The following is a 14954-nucleotide window of genomic DNA, read 5'->3' on the forward strand; positions in this document are numbered from 1 at the left end:
CAAGAAAACGTTGATGCTGTGCGTAAGCTGATTGAGGAAGATCGACATGTGACATACCGCGAAATTCAGGCAACTTTAGACATTGGCATGAGTCAAATACAAATAATCTTGCATGAACAATTAGGTGTAAAAAAGTTGTTTTCCCGATGGATACCGCATTCGCTCTGTGAAGAGCAAAAAGCGGCTCGCGTTACTTGGTGCGTCAGAACTCTCGAAAGATTCCACGCAGGATCCTCAAATGCTGTATACAACATTGTATCAGGTGACGAATCCTGGATATACGCGTACGAACCCGAAACAAAAAACCAGTCACGAGTTTGGGTGTTCGAAAATGAGTTAAAGCCAACAAAAATTGTTCGTTCACGGAGTGTTTCAAAAAAATGGTGGCCACGTTTGACTTCAAAACCGGCCATGTTACGACTATTCCTCTTGAGGGACAAAGAACGGTTAATGCAGAATGGTATGCTAGCATTTGTTTGCCACAGGTCGTTTCTGAACTCCGTAAAGAGAACTGCAACCGCCGCATCATCCTCCATCACGACAATGCGAGTTCTCACACCGCGCACCGAACAAAAGAGTTTTTAGAGCAAGAAAACATAACATTATTAGACCATCCGCCGTACAGCCCCGACCTAAGCCCTAATGATTTCTATACTTTCCCTAAAATAAAGAATAAATTGCGTGGACAGAGATTTTCATCACCTGAAGAAGCTGTGGACGCCTACAAAACTTCGCGGAGAATACTTCGAAAAGCAATAAATACATTTTTAAATAGTAATGTTGTGTCACTTCGTTAATTCCAGAAATTTTCAGTGCCGCCTATGTATGTAATACACCTTCACGGACTGTGTATCACGCATACGCATTCAATTAGGACAATCCATACTAAGTTTAGCCATTATAAGGTTGTTTATTTCTACATATATATAACCTGCATGCTTAGTACGTTTAGCCTTCAAATAATGAAGTACAGAAAATACATAGAGCGTCATATTTTGTTCTGTAATAATTGAAGGGACAATAGGAATACGATTTGCATAGACGTAAATACTATAAATAATTGTTTCTACTGTTCACGCTGCATTTGCATCACAAAATATTCACAAATATTATTAAATTATTATAGCAATGAATGTATTTGTGAGGAAAATAAATATAATAACTGCAAGAAAATCTATACTAATATTATAAAGAGGAAAGATTTGTTTGTTTGTTTGTTTCGAATAGGCTCCGAAACTACTGGACCGATTTGAAAAATTCTTTTTCCATTAGAAGCCGACATTGTCCCTGATGAACATAGGCTACTTTTTTTAATTTTTATTTTATTTTATTTTTTTGGGATCATGTGTGTTTTAATGTTTCCGAAGCGAAGCGAGGGCGGGTCGCTAGTATAAAGTATTTATGGAGTCAGTTTTAGAACTAAGCTGTAGTTCTTTAAATATCTAATAAACTCTACGCGTAAATCTTGAGAATTTTGACTTAGACTATCAAGATTGAATGTGTATGTGTAAAACATAGGGTGTATACACAAAATGTCGTATCTTTGCTATTGACAGTTGATGAGTTCCTTAACCTGTAGCTGAACCTAGATGTCGATTCATGAATTTGGGTTATTCTTACCATAATAATAGATATATAATAGATTAAAAAAACTAACAGAATACGCTTTTATAGAAAATCCAACTAAAAAATAGTAAATAAATTTTAATAAATTTGAATTAAAGATAGTGTAAGAATAAATGATTTTATTGTAAAAAAGCGTTAAATATTGAATTGTCATCGGTCCTTAATAAGTATACCAAATTTCGAGTTAATCCGACGTTTTGAAGGGGGTCAAAATCATGTTCAAAGATTCCGTTACAAACATACGTACATACATCTGAAGCTAATAAAAGCGTATTAAAAATTGATTATTGATATTGATTGATCGAAACTAAACTAACATATAATAATTTCAACTCGAAAAGTAGTGTTTTTATTGCTCTTGTAGCCAGCCGACCATACATACGGCTATTTGGTGGCTGGTTACCGTCATTCATGGACGTCAGCAAGTACTCTCCGGAAGCCTCGTTTGAAGAAGAACATGTCATAGCTACACTACTTCTACATCGTGGAAGTCGTTCGTAAATCCCGCGAAATACGTGTTTCCATTAGAAAAACTATGTCACTATACTAGTCTTACACGTCATTACGGAGCCACCCGATTTATTAACGGTGCTTTTGGGTACCACAAGCACCGGTCACCGCCTTTGACGAAGGGCTCGACGAGTGAATTAACCCATAGACACAGCCCATTGAGTTTCTTGCTGGATCTTCTCAGTAGGTCGCGTTTCCGATCCGGCGGTAGACTCTGTGAAGCACTGCTCTTGCTAGGGCCAGTGTTTGCAACACTCCCAGTTCGAGCCCCGTGAGATCACCTACACGTCAAGGAGAAGGTCAAATAACCTCTGAAGGCTATCAGAATAAGTAGAAAAAAAATACTGGTCTGTGAGAATTGAATACAACATAGTCGCATCGCTTGACATGAGTACCTTGGACGTCTTATGCATCACGGTACAATGACTTCATTTGTTTTATGCGTTTATACTAGTATTTTAGTATTTGCATTCTATGACTTTACTTTGATAAACATGTTCATTGTTCAATATAACTATTTAACACTTTCACACACACACACACTCACTACGAGGACGGATTAAAAAATAGTGAGTACGACATTGTATACACCTTGGTAAGAAAAAAAAATACTGGCAGGCATAGGTCAGATACATATTTGTAATATTAATAAAGAAAAAAAAATTCGATTCTTCGATCTTCGATCTTCGAAAATAGAGAAAAATACGAAGTGCAAGGCGTTATTAAATACCTCTGTTTAAAAAAGTTAACGATCGAAAAGTTAGAGATCGAAGAGCTACCATCCGATACTTAATTCAATAAACGGGCATTTCATATAGAAGTATTCAATCCATATTGAAATAATCTTTGAATATGAGAAAAGTCTACGCAAGATGGGTGCCGAGAATGTTAACCGACAGTCAGAAACAAAATCGACTTGACAATTCAAAGGCATTGCTGGACAAGTTTCAAGAAGATTCTGAAAACTATTTGTCTCGTTTCGTAACAATGGACGAAACATAGGTCCATCATTTTGATCCCGAGACAAAACAGCAATCTTCGCAATCGAAACGGCCATCATCACCGACCCCGAAGGAATTTCGTGCCGTGGCATCGGCTGGCAAGGTTATGGCCTCAATATTTTGGGACTCAGAAGGGATATTGTCGATTAATTACCTGGAGCGTGGAACCACTATTACAGGCCAATATTATGCAGCTTTAATTACCAAATTGAGGAATGCTATCAAAAAGAAAAGGAGAGGGAAACTTCGAAGGGTCGTGCTGTTTCATCACGATAACGCACCCGCGCATAGGCCGGCAGTTGCGATGGCTGCATTTCGGCAAGCTGGCTTCGAATTGGTTGACCACCCCCCTTATTCACCAGATCTGGCACCTAGCGATTTTTGTCTGTTCCCCAAATTGAAAGACTTCTTAGAGGAAACAGGCACGAAGACGATAACAAGGTGATGGATGCCGTGGAGAGCTTTTTGCAGGGCCAAGACAAAACTTTTGAACTTTTTTTGAAAGGGATTGAAGCCTTGGGAAGGCACTGGACTCGGTGTGTACTCGGTGCGGACTCGGAGACTACGTTTTTTTTATTATTTTTTTATTGCTTAGATGTGTGGACGCGCTCACAGCCCACCTGGTGTTAAGTGGTTACTGGAGCCCATAGACATCTACAATGTAAATGCGCCACCCACCTGGAGATATAAGTTCTAAGGTCTCAGTATAGTTACAACGGCTACCCCACCCTTCAAACCGAAACGCATTACTGCTTCACGGCAGAAATAAGCGGGGTGGTGGTATGTAGAAAAATAAATTATTAAGTTATCAATAGTCATTACATTCTATCTCATTCTCACTAATTTTTGATCCCCCCTAGTAGTAGTACTTAATTTCCATATTATCTGAAAAAATACAAATTCATTTGTTTTTATTTCATTAGTTTCCAAGGTGTCTATTAAAAGCAATAAAAATCTAATTATAGATTTTTTTAATGTTAATAATATAATAATGAATAGTTTATTCATATTTTCCGTCAAGTCACTTTTGTGTGACGGAAATTAGTTATCACACCACTCATTAACTTTTTGTTATGTTACTGAGAGTAATTAACAGCAAATATTCATACATATTTAATTTATTGGGCGTTAATGTCATTTCTAGAGCATGTCAACTTTTGTTTGTTTCTTTTATAAAGAATTTTAATTAATTACTTATTCAAAAAAACATCTCGTTTAAGGTACCATAAATTGCTAATCTAAGCTATGTTGGATGCTAACGAAGATTTTTTTCTATTTGGAGAATCTTTTTCTTTAGTGTTTTGGCAGCACTTAATAGAATAATCTTAAACAAGACTTTTTTGCGGGAACACGGCAGAGAAGTTATGTGAATTATTGTTATAAACATGTATTAATATTAGCTAGCATCTAAATAAAAGCAAGAATGTTTAATAAAACGTAAGACTTGATTTCTTCCAAAAAGTTCGTTGGAGCTTCAGCAAATACCCATCATTTGACTGGAGCATTATCTCGTTTTATTTCATTTCAGTCAATTTCATCCGTAATCAAATTCAAATAAATCAACTTCAATTCGTTCCGCTCCAATTCATTTTTTATAATATGGCAAAATATGTGATATTAAATGAAAATTTGGTTAAATATAGAATATAGGTCTTTAAACACTAGAACACAAAAGTCGCATTTCTAGTTCTAGTTCATTGAAAACGTAACTAATTGAAGATTTGCTAAAAATAGTATTCAATCTGAAAATTAAATTTGAAGGATATAAAATTAAGACAAAAACTCTTATTCAATTATTAAATTGTCTAACTGTTACCCGCGGCTTCGCCCGCGTGGTCCAGGAAGAGCGTATTAAAAGTAGCTCTCTCCCCTCCCTCCTCTTTCTCCTTTTATCTAATATTATCACTTCTTAAAAAACATGTTAAGCGTTTGTTTTGTTTTGTCATGATGACAAACAAACACACCGTCACATATACATATATGTATATTGTAATACCAGTATGGAAGTATAGATATGGATTATAAGGTCAAATTACTTGTGTTTACCGATGCTAGGTTGCATACGTTTCATTAAAATTTATCTCTAAGTTGAATCGAACTACTGGAATGCATAGCCTTCGATCGAAACAAGTTCACATTATGTTTACATCCTTGTTTACAATTTAACTGGAACCGTGCACGTGTGCTTCACAGTGCGTTACCTTTTACGCAAATAACGATTTAAAATAATCATTCTTCCGTGGATATATCCTCTTAACTAACTTATAACTTCTTTTTAAAGACACGTTTTACTCGCACGAACACACAACATAAGTAATTATTAATAACAAACAAAAATGAATCTTAAATTTTTTTTCGGATTTCGGGAGTCGTAGACATAATTATAACTATTTTTATTCAAACTCTTTATTGTTATTATATTATCTCCGACGTTTGAATATAGCTTTCGTGGTCACGGATAACTAAGGTGTTATTCGACGACATTTGAATATTGTAATAACTACCGTCAATTGTTTTATAAAAAAATATTTCTAGACTTTTCCGTATCAATGAAACTACAATAATACGCGAAGCAAAAACTTTGTACCCCCTTTTTACGAAAATTGCGCGGACGGAGGAATATGAAATTTCCCACACTTATAGAGAATATAGAGAAGGAGTGCACAATGCTAATATTTTTTTTAAATAATTCATAAAGGATACATTAAATCAATAAAGAAAACATTACACACACTGCCATGTATTTGACACACACACATATGTATATATTTACTCTTTGTTTATTGTCAAACTTTAGTTAATGCTTAGTCTGTGGTCAAACTGAAAATAGGTTAATATTGTTTATCTTTAATATTATTTGTCTATAGTGTAGTCTTGGCGAAATCTGTGATTATAGAAGTAGTCTTTGACAATATAACCATAATAATGTTTAAACTTATAATTTCAATTAATTATAGTCGAATTTCGACTACTGCGGGACCACTAGTGAGAATGAAAACGCGATATTGACCCGTCAATGTAATTTGTAATTATAATTGTTCTTGTTACAGGCATACTGAAATTTCGTAAAGAAATCCGTTTTCCAAAATCATTATAATTTTTTTTTCGATCATGTAAAAGTCATTTAGGCATCGTTTTAAAAATTTAATGTTTACTTATGAGAATGCTACAGCTGTTGACCTTAACCGGTGAACATGTTGCACACACGACGTTGCAAATCCAATAGAGATGTAGACAGACGATAATAACCTTTAGCCAGATTCACTTAAATGATTGTATCGAATGAACGCACATGAACAAATACTTTACGCAATCGGTGCATTGTAGTTGTTCACTAAAACTAACCTGAACAATACAATTTTCAAGTAAATACTAGAATATGAATAAGCGACGTAATTATTCACGTTTATCATACTATATTGTCGTAAAAATCATTATAAGTAGTTATTTAAAACAAAAATCCATTAAGGTCAAGAAGCAGTGACGTTATGAACACGTAAACGGCCTGTCGCATCTCGAGTCACGAGATTTATAATAACCAATAATTAGATAGATTGTGCAAGGCGATGTACACACCGCTCAGTCAGAAATAAGGACAAGGCAATGCCAGAAAGTAGCATGCAGCATTGCTATAAAAAAATATTCTGAATAGCTTAATAGTATTTGTTTTAAATCTATGCATTTTACAAATATTTCTACTCAATCGTATTAGGATTACATTGATGTCAAGACAACGTTTTAATTAGGCAAACACCATAATCATTTCCATTAGGCAAACACCATAATAAATTTCATTGCACCTACCACTATCCACTCTGCACTACCTTTGGTTGACTGGTAGAGAATGCCTTAGGCATTAAGTCCGCCAATGTAAATTTTACATGAAGTGTAATAAATAAATAAATAATCAGGGGTATCCATGAGACTGCGAGTAAGGGGAGAGAAATCTATGTGATCCCTTTCTTGTTCGTTTTTGAGTATTACCATAGGAATTCGGTGATATTTCCCGACAATATTCACTCAGTTTATAACCTAAAACAGACCTCGAAATTTTGGTATTTTAATACTTCTTACTGACCGACCGCGGGGGCAGTGAGGACGCAGATGGCCAAATCAACGATGACCAAGCTCAAACGAATATGGCAAAATCGAAAAGTCTCTAACGTCACGAAAATGAGACTCGTCCGAACCCTAGTATTCTCAATCTTTCTCTACGGGGTAGAGTCCTGGACAATTAGGGCATCTGAGCGGAAGAAAATAAACGCATTTGAAATCTGGTGCTGGAGACGAATGCTCCGAATTTCGTGGACGGCCAAGAGGACAAATAAATCTATTCTGGATCAGCTTCGCATCCGAGTCAGGCTCTCAACAATCTGTTACCAGAGGATCCTCAGTTACTTCGGTCATATTGCCCGCCGACAGTCAGATAACTTGGACAAAGTGATTGTGACGGGCAAAGTAAAATGAAAGAGACCCCGCGGCCGATTACATAGCCATTGGTGTGATCAAATAACCGCCCTAACTGGGCTGCCAGTCGCAACCGCCACTCGAGAAGCTGAGGACCGGACGAGATGGAAAGAGCTCACGAGACAGGCCACGGTCAAGTTTCAGTGACACGACCTTCAGCAATGAAGAAAGCGACGAATAAGAAGAATAATGCACTTTTAGATTTGAATATTTTGGTGAAAGCCTATCAAATAAACATATTTGCAGTGTAAACAACCTCGACATATATACATAACATATGGAGCTAATACCGGTGGTAGAGCGTCTTGTAACCCCGCACGTGCAGGTACCACCTCCTTGCTTGTTTCTGCTGCGAAGCGAAGCAGTAATAAGTTTCAGTTAGAAGGAAAGGGACAGCAGTTATATCATACAGTTATTAGATTTATTAGAGTTATTACATTAGATTTAGACCTCATATCTCAAGCTAAGTGGTGTCATATAAGTTGTGATTTCTATGGGCTCTGGTAACCTTAGGTTAGATAAGTAGGTTGTGAGTTCGTTCACCAGTTTGCTCATTATATTATAAAAGATTAGCATGCATTACATATATTTAATAATAAAATACAATAAATATTTATAATTCATTGTTTAAAATATATTATTACAATTTTAAATCATTATTTAATAATATAAAATAAATAAACTTTTGACGTGAAGTATTCAAATATATTAAATAACTTTTTTTGGATAAATTATCAAAAAACATCATAAGTTTTTAATGCCTCTCCTATGAACGCTAACACCACCAATGACGTTACAAGATGTGGTACTGCCATTAATAATTCCGTGGACGGCCAAGAGGACAAATAAATCTATTCTGGATCAGCTTCACATCCGAGTTAGGCTCTCAACAATCTGTTACCAGAGGACCCTAAGCTACTTCGGTCATATTGTCCGCCGACAGTCAGATAGCTTGGACAAAGTGATTGTGACGGGCAAAGTAGAAGGAAAAGGAAAGTAGAAGGTTCTTATGTAAATGTTTGGGACGTTGCAAATGGAGGAGCAAAATAATAGGTGTTCTTCATTTGTGATATAAGCTATGCTTAATGATCTAAGTCTAACATTAGTTCACACAAACAAAAAAGTTTAGAACTAGAACTTGTATTGCATAAAGATGAAAGTCGATTAGCGCTTAATAAATGCAAACACACCCATAAATCGAGACAATTCACAACTGTCTATTCTCCAAATTAAATTCCAAAATCCTTCCCCGGAAGAATCAACTTTTGCTCTTACAACTTCCAACCCAATCGGACGTACGACGTACTCACTAATATTACAATTTAGTCGTATAATATTTGATAGTGAATGCGCGTTTCAAAACTTCTGTGTCTTCGAAACAAGTTATACTAGCTGTTCGTGAGCCCATTTAGACCCTTAAGTAAGCTTAAAAGTGATCAATCGAAATGCGTTCTACCGGTCAAGTATCATTTTTATGCACGAGGCCACGTGTCGCTTTCACATGTATTCCATTTACATAATTATTCAATGACGATAATTTTCGCCTTAAATACCTTTGAAATATTCATTGCATTCATTTACCGAGAAACCGACATATGTTTTTTAACTATTCAATTGAAGAATTTAACATTATAATCAGTACACAGATTTGTGTAATAGAAAATGGATAAATAATGCAACTCGGTTATAATAAAAGAAGTTCAATTTATTTATTTCATTTACTTCAGATTTTGCATCCATATTACATTCATTAACATTTCATTTTTACCAGAATTAAATAAAAAAAATAACTACAATCTTGGAATAAAGCAATAATAATAATAAAAAACAAAAAATCAAATAATAATAAAACAAAAACTCAATATTAACATCAAATCTACCTTAACCTTTTTTTTTTTTTAAAATCTACCTTAACCTAAAGGCTGGTTTTTTTTCAATGCAATCTTGCACGGTTTTTTTTTTCAAATTCATAACCTCTTGTCTTTTGAGCAATGAAGTAGGAAACCTATGGAAATGAAACTTCAACCAAAATTTCGTGCCACTGTGACGTCATCTGGCCACAAAACATGGCGGCTTTAGTGCTGTTACAAAAGATTTCAATGTTATCAGGTTTTATCGATAAACGTTCTTGGCTCATTTTATTTTAAATATTGTTGAGTATTATTTATTTGTAGAATTTATACTTTAATGGGAAGTAAGTAGGTATATTGTTATGTGCAAATATGATATGATTTAGATGGGTGAAATCTAAGACAAGTTCGTCCTTCGAATTTGCCAAGTAAACGATATGATGATTTTTAAAAGTTGCTACACTGATTTTATAAAGTTGTCGTTTGTCGCAAAACATAAAGATATGGCGTAGTTCAAAGCCATCAGCCCATTTCTAGCATGCTAAATGTTATCGTATTTTGAGTACGTGTTTTTCTTAGACTATAACAATCTATTTTAATTGTTTTGCTGACTCTAAAGTCCGTAGCATACTACCGCAGCGCACCCCAAGGAAGGTGCGCCGCACCATTTGAATCACTTTCGCTTGAGAGTGATTAAAATTTTAAACTTATCAAGGGACCGCGTGAAAAAAAAAACACCTACAGAACATTTATTCATTAATTACAAACGTCATTCCTTGTGACTTCCTCTCTAAAATCAGTTAATTATTAAATATTTAACAAATTTACAATAGTGTTTTACTCACTGCGGAATAAAACTATTTTATTTAAATAGTTCCGATGAGATTTTGTCGGTAGCCTTTTTCCCGAAATATCTAAACAGAATGTCTAAATATGTTTTGATGACATATTTTAAAGTGGTATTTATGATTAGTGTCATGATCAATAGATTCCGACCGAAAAATGGATTTTTCGGATGAGGGCTCCATAATGAATTTAAATACATATAGATAATAGTTTTAGGGCATCGACTTTCTTGAGATCCTATAAAATACGTTTTAATTATTATTTTTGTATGTTTTAAGCATGATAAATAATGAAATTTTATATAATCAATCATATTAAATCGATATCAAAGTCAATAAATAATGTACAACCCAAAACAGACGGCTGAACTGACGTAACAATGACATTTGGCGCGCTAAACATGGCGGATTTTCGGCCTCATTAGACGGAGACGGAGATATTTACGTATATTCATGTTTCATTTTATGTACGCACTGAAATACTGTTATATTGTTTTCCTGCGAGTTAAAGTGCTGAGTAAGAACGAGATAGATATATGTTTATGTGTGTGCCTTCAAAATGGGTGCTATTTATATAAGCAATTGTACGTATAGAACAATATGTCGTGTCCCTACTATATAGGTCTATGCTTTTGAGCAACTTCGTAAAATCGTTACGAACATGACATTTCAGTGCCGAAAGCACTGACTGCAGTTGTCATAATGTTACTATATTATATGCATTACAAATAAGTTCTAATTTTAACGACCCCTAGCTTTAAGGATTTTCTCCTGTCTTATGTCAACCAGAAATAGATTGAGGACAAAATATACCTACTCGGTGTATTTAAGCTGGCTACGATTTTCATATTAATATTGCGACTGCAAATAGTTAGTGTAATGTTTTCATTGTTCTGAAAACATAATATCCACGGAACCTGAGTATAGAATATTCGCAAGACCAAATCATTTTACTAGAACTGACTAGACTAATTCACAAAATGTACCTTATAAAATGTGTCTACAGTTAAAATAAATTCTGGGAATGAAAATAAATGAATATGAACGATAATAAAAAATAAAGAATTAAGCTAAAGTTGAATCAACAATATGTAAAGTAATTCAATTACTTCCGTTCACTTAAATGACCCGATATGCAACTTTGTCTTTCACTGTCCTTGACACGGCTTTCGCAAACTTTACGCTCTTTTAAGTCGTAATAAGCATTATATTTCAATTTATTTTGCCGAATCTTCCTCTAAATCTTCAATCATTGTTGTGTTCGATGTAATCCGACGACCTCAACGAAACACGAGCCTGCTCAAGGCACAACTAATTTACATTATCACTTTTCACTAACTTGTAAACCCCGACACGCCCCTTATTGAGGTGCTCATTCGATCTCAATATTGTACCACTTACTCTGCACGGCATCTATTTACTAATTTCAAATGCAGATTAGAAACGTGCATCGGTTTTAAGTATTCCAACGAAGTAGGAAACCGTAATATGTTTCGTGAGACTACTTCTCATATTTTCCGTCTACGTATGTACACATACATATTATTATGTATCTATATTTTATTTCCAGATCTGCAAAATAAATGTCTTGGTGTGTCAGATATATTAAATAACCGATTCCTACGTTTTGCCTTCGACTCTTTTTTATTTATTCTGTTTTTACATGACGTCACACGAAAGATTTGTATAAAACTTTTAGTAATCTCGATCTGAAGTGAGTTTTGCATCCGATCACTAGTTTTAAGGTGAAATAATTGAAATTCGTATATCTTCATGTTCAATCATTAAGCTGAATGTGGTTTTGCTCTTCGACCACTGTCCTACTGATTTTTGATGCAAAACAATCATTGTGCTCTGTATGAATTACAGTAATCAGTTACAGTTGGGCAGTTACAGTTACAGTTTCTTAACAATTGAGCGGTTACTTGTACAACTGTATTAAGACTCCGGTAGCAACAAAATTATTATGATATCAACTATTTTACAGAAAATGGTTGGAGGAAATAGCTTTGGCAAACAAGATTGGTCGAAAGCCTTCCCTACTCCGCGCGATGACGAAAACCTTCTGGATGAGCTACGCGCCCTCTGGTCTTATGTTTCTAGTACAGGCACTATTATTTAAGTAAGCATTCACACTCACTAACAATTGATATATTTTTTATTTCCATTTTTTCATATAAATCGGTTTTCATTCAAATTTGGATTTACGCCATATTGGGCTTTCTTACATTAACGCCATATTGGATTTTCTTCATAGGCCATTCCAGCCTGTCGTTTTGAGTATGATGCTCGCCTATTGGGAACCAGGGTCCGACATGACATATGAGCAAGCGGTGTACTGCGCCACCACTGTGATACTGATGTCTTTGATAATCGCCTTCCTGAATCACCACGGTTCGTACTCCACACAACAATTTGGAATGAAAGTGCGCATCGCTGCCTGCTCTCTCATTTACAGAAAAGTAAGTATTTTTGTTTACATAAACACGAATAAAGATACCGTGTAAATAATTTAACGAATGGTTAAGATTATGCTCATAAAAATTTATACACTGACTCATGTATTTTGTTTTTTTTATTACGTTCAAAGGCCAATTGAACTTACCGCCCTCCCGATAGTGAGTTGTCGTCGTTGCCCGTGGACATCGATAGACCTCCACAAATAATTCAAGACCAAAATTAGCCAAATCGGTCCAGCCGTTCTTGAGTTTTAGCGAGACTAGCGAACAGCAATTCATTTTTATATATATAGATAGATTATTACAATAGTGTAATCATGAAGTTCTAATCTGCTGTTTACAACCTAGAATGTGAGGAGAAATGTTATAAGGAATGTTATAATTGTTTGCCTCACTTTGGATTATAGCTATCCTGTTCCGGTGCCTATTAACTCGTCTTCGGGAACTAGGTACTTAAAACCGCAGCGACGACGGGCCATATGAAACATACAAAAAGAGGCGGAGAGTGCGAGAGAAAAATTACTTCCTGTTTTTTTTTATTTTTTTTTATTGCTTAGATGGGTGGACGAGCTCATAGCCCACCTGGTGTTAAGTGGTTACTGGAGCCCATAGACATCTACAACGTAAATGCGCCACCCACCCTGAGATATAAGTTCTAAGGTCTCAAGTATAGTTACAACGGCTGCCCCAACTTTCAAGCCGAAACGCATTACTGCTTCACGGCAGAAATAGGGTGGTGGTACCTACCCGCGCAGACTCTCAAGAGGTCCTACCACCAGTAAAACTGTCCAACCAAGTCCTGTACCAACCAAGCTTAATTCCAGTCCAAAAATTATAATAAAATATCGATTATTTCATTTAGGTGATGCGAATGAGTTCCAGTGCTTTGGCTCAAACAACAGCCGGTCAAGTAGTCAATCTACTGTCCAATGATGTGAACAGATTCGACTACGCATTCATCTACACACATTTTATTTGGCTCCTGCCTCTCCAAGTGATAGTGGTCTGCTACCTCATCTACATCAAAATCGGATATGCGGCTGTCGTCGGTGTCATCGGCATCGTGTTGCAAACAATACCCGTTCAATGTACGTCTTAAATCATTAATCATTTCATGAATGATCATTACTTTTAGACAATAATCATACCCTTATATTATTTTGGCAATGTAAACTTGTACAATTCGTTATTTTATTTATTTATTTTTTATTATATTTTTTATTGCCTTTGTAGGCAGACGAGCATACGGCCCATCTGATGGGGAGTGATTACCGTCGCCCATGGACTTTAGCAATGCCAGGGGCAGAGCCAAGCCGCTGCCTACCGCTAAAACCCTAAAACCCTTTAGTGTATAAGTTGTTTTGCACTAAATGTGCACTGGATTTACCACATTTAATGGTACCACACTAGGCTTTTCTCCCATAAAAAAACCGAACATACGCATGCGGGACACCAACTATCTTATACTACTTGCTATTGTTGCTTCCGTTGCATAAAAAAAACACCTAGCTGGGAGTAACTGAGTGTGAAATACTTAAATTTAAAATAAAATTTACATTCTCTCTGGAATCTACATATTATTATGCATACTCATCGTATAGTAATACATATTATTACTATGTTAAAAAATTTAAGTAGTGGACTAGCCGACTATCTCTTGTTCCTAATAACAACCTTGACGACTGATCAGCAAAAACAGAATGTTGAAATATATTAAATAAGTGAAAATTCTATTTCAAATAATTGCAGCGTACATGAGTAAACTGGCGGCGAGGCTGCGCATGAAAACAGCATGCAAAACAGATGAACGTGTCAGAATTATGGACGAAATCATTAGTGGTATGCAGGTGAGACAAAAACGTTTTTATATTGTTCTCTACTGTAGGTACAATAACTACATACACATTGTTTGTACATAAGAAATGCATGCATTGTGTGTTTGTGCATAATGTACGTACACACACTTCCGCACGCATGTGTTACGCACAAAATAGATTAATTTTAAATAATTCATTATTCTTTATTTAAATAACAGATCATATTATTATACACGGACCTCTAGTAAGATTATAAAATGTGCATCAACAAATCTATAAAAAATATATTCCTCAGTCCCACATTAACGAGTACAAACTAGATTATTTATGTTTAGAGTGTTTTAAATGTACGAATAAGGTAAAGTGTAAATTATCCCTA

General features: G+C 35.3%; 1 protein-coding gene across 2 annotated transcripts in view; it reads left to right on the forward strand.

The window, feature by feature from the left end:
- The window catches only part of LOC101743689 (ATP-binding cassette sub-family C member 4), a 54743-nt gene that overhangs the window by 17822 nt on the left and 21967 nt on the right, over nt 1–14954 (forward strand). For both annotated transcript variants that reach the window (XM_038015872.2, XM_038015873.2), the window contains exons 2-5: nt 12287–12421; nt 12557–12761; nt 13621–13846; nt 14508–14605. In XM_038015872.2, the coding sequence (XP_037871800.1) occupies nt 12287–12421; nt 12557–12761; nt 13621–13846; nt 14508–14605 (664 nt within the window). The remainder of the gene's footprint in view (nt 1–12286; nt 12422–12556; nt 12762–13620; nt 13847–14507; nt 14606–14954) is intronic.

Source organism: Bombyx mori, chromosome 15 (genome assembly GCF_030269925.1).
Source record: "Bombyx mori chromosome 15, ASM3026992v2".
Taxonomy (NCBI): domain Eukaryota; kingdom Metazoa; phylum Arthropoda; class Insecta; order Lepidoptera; family Bombycidae; genus Bombyx; species Bombyx mori.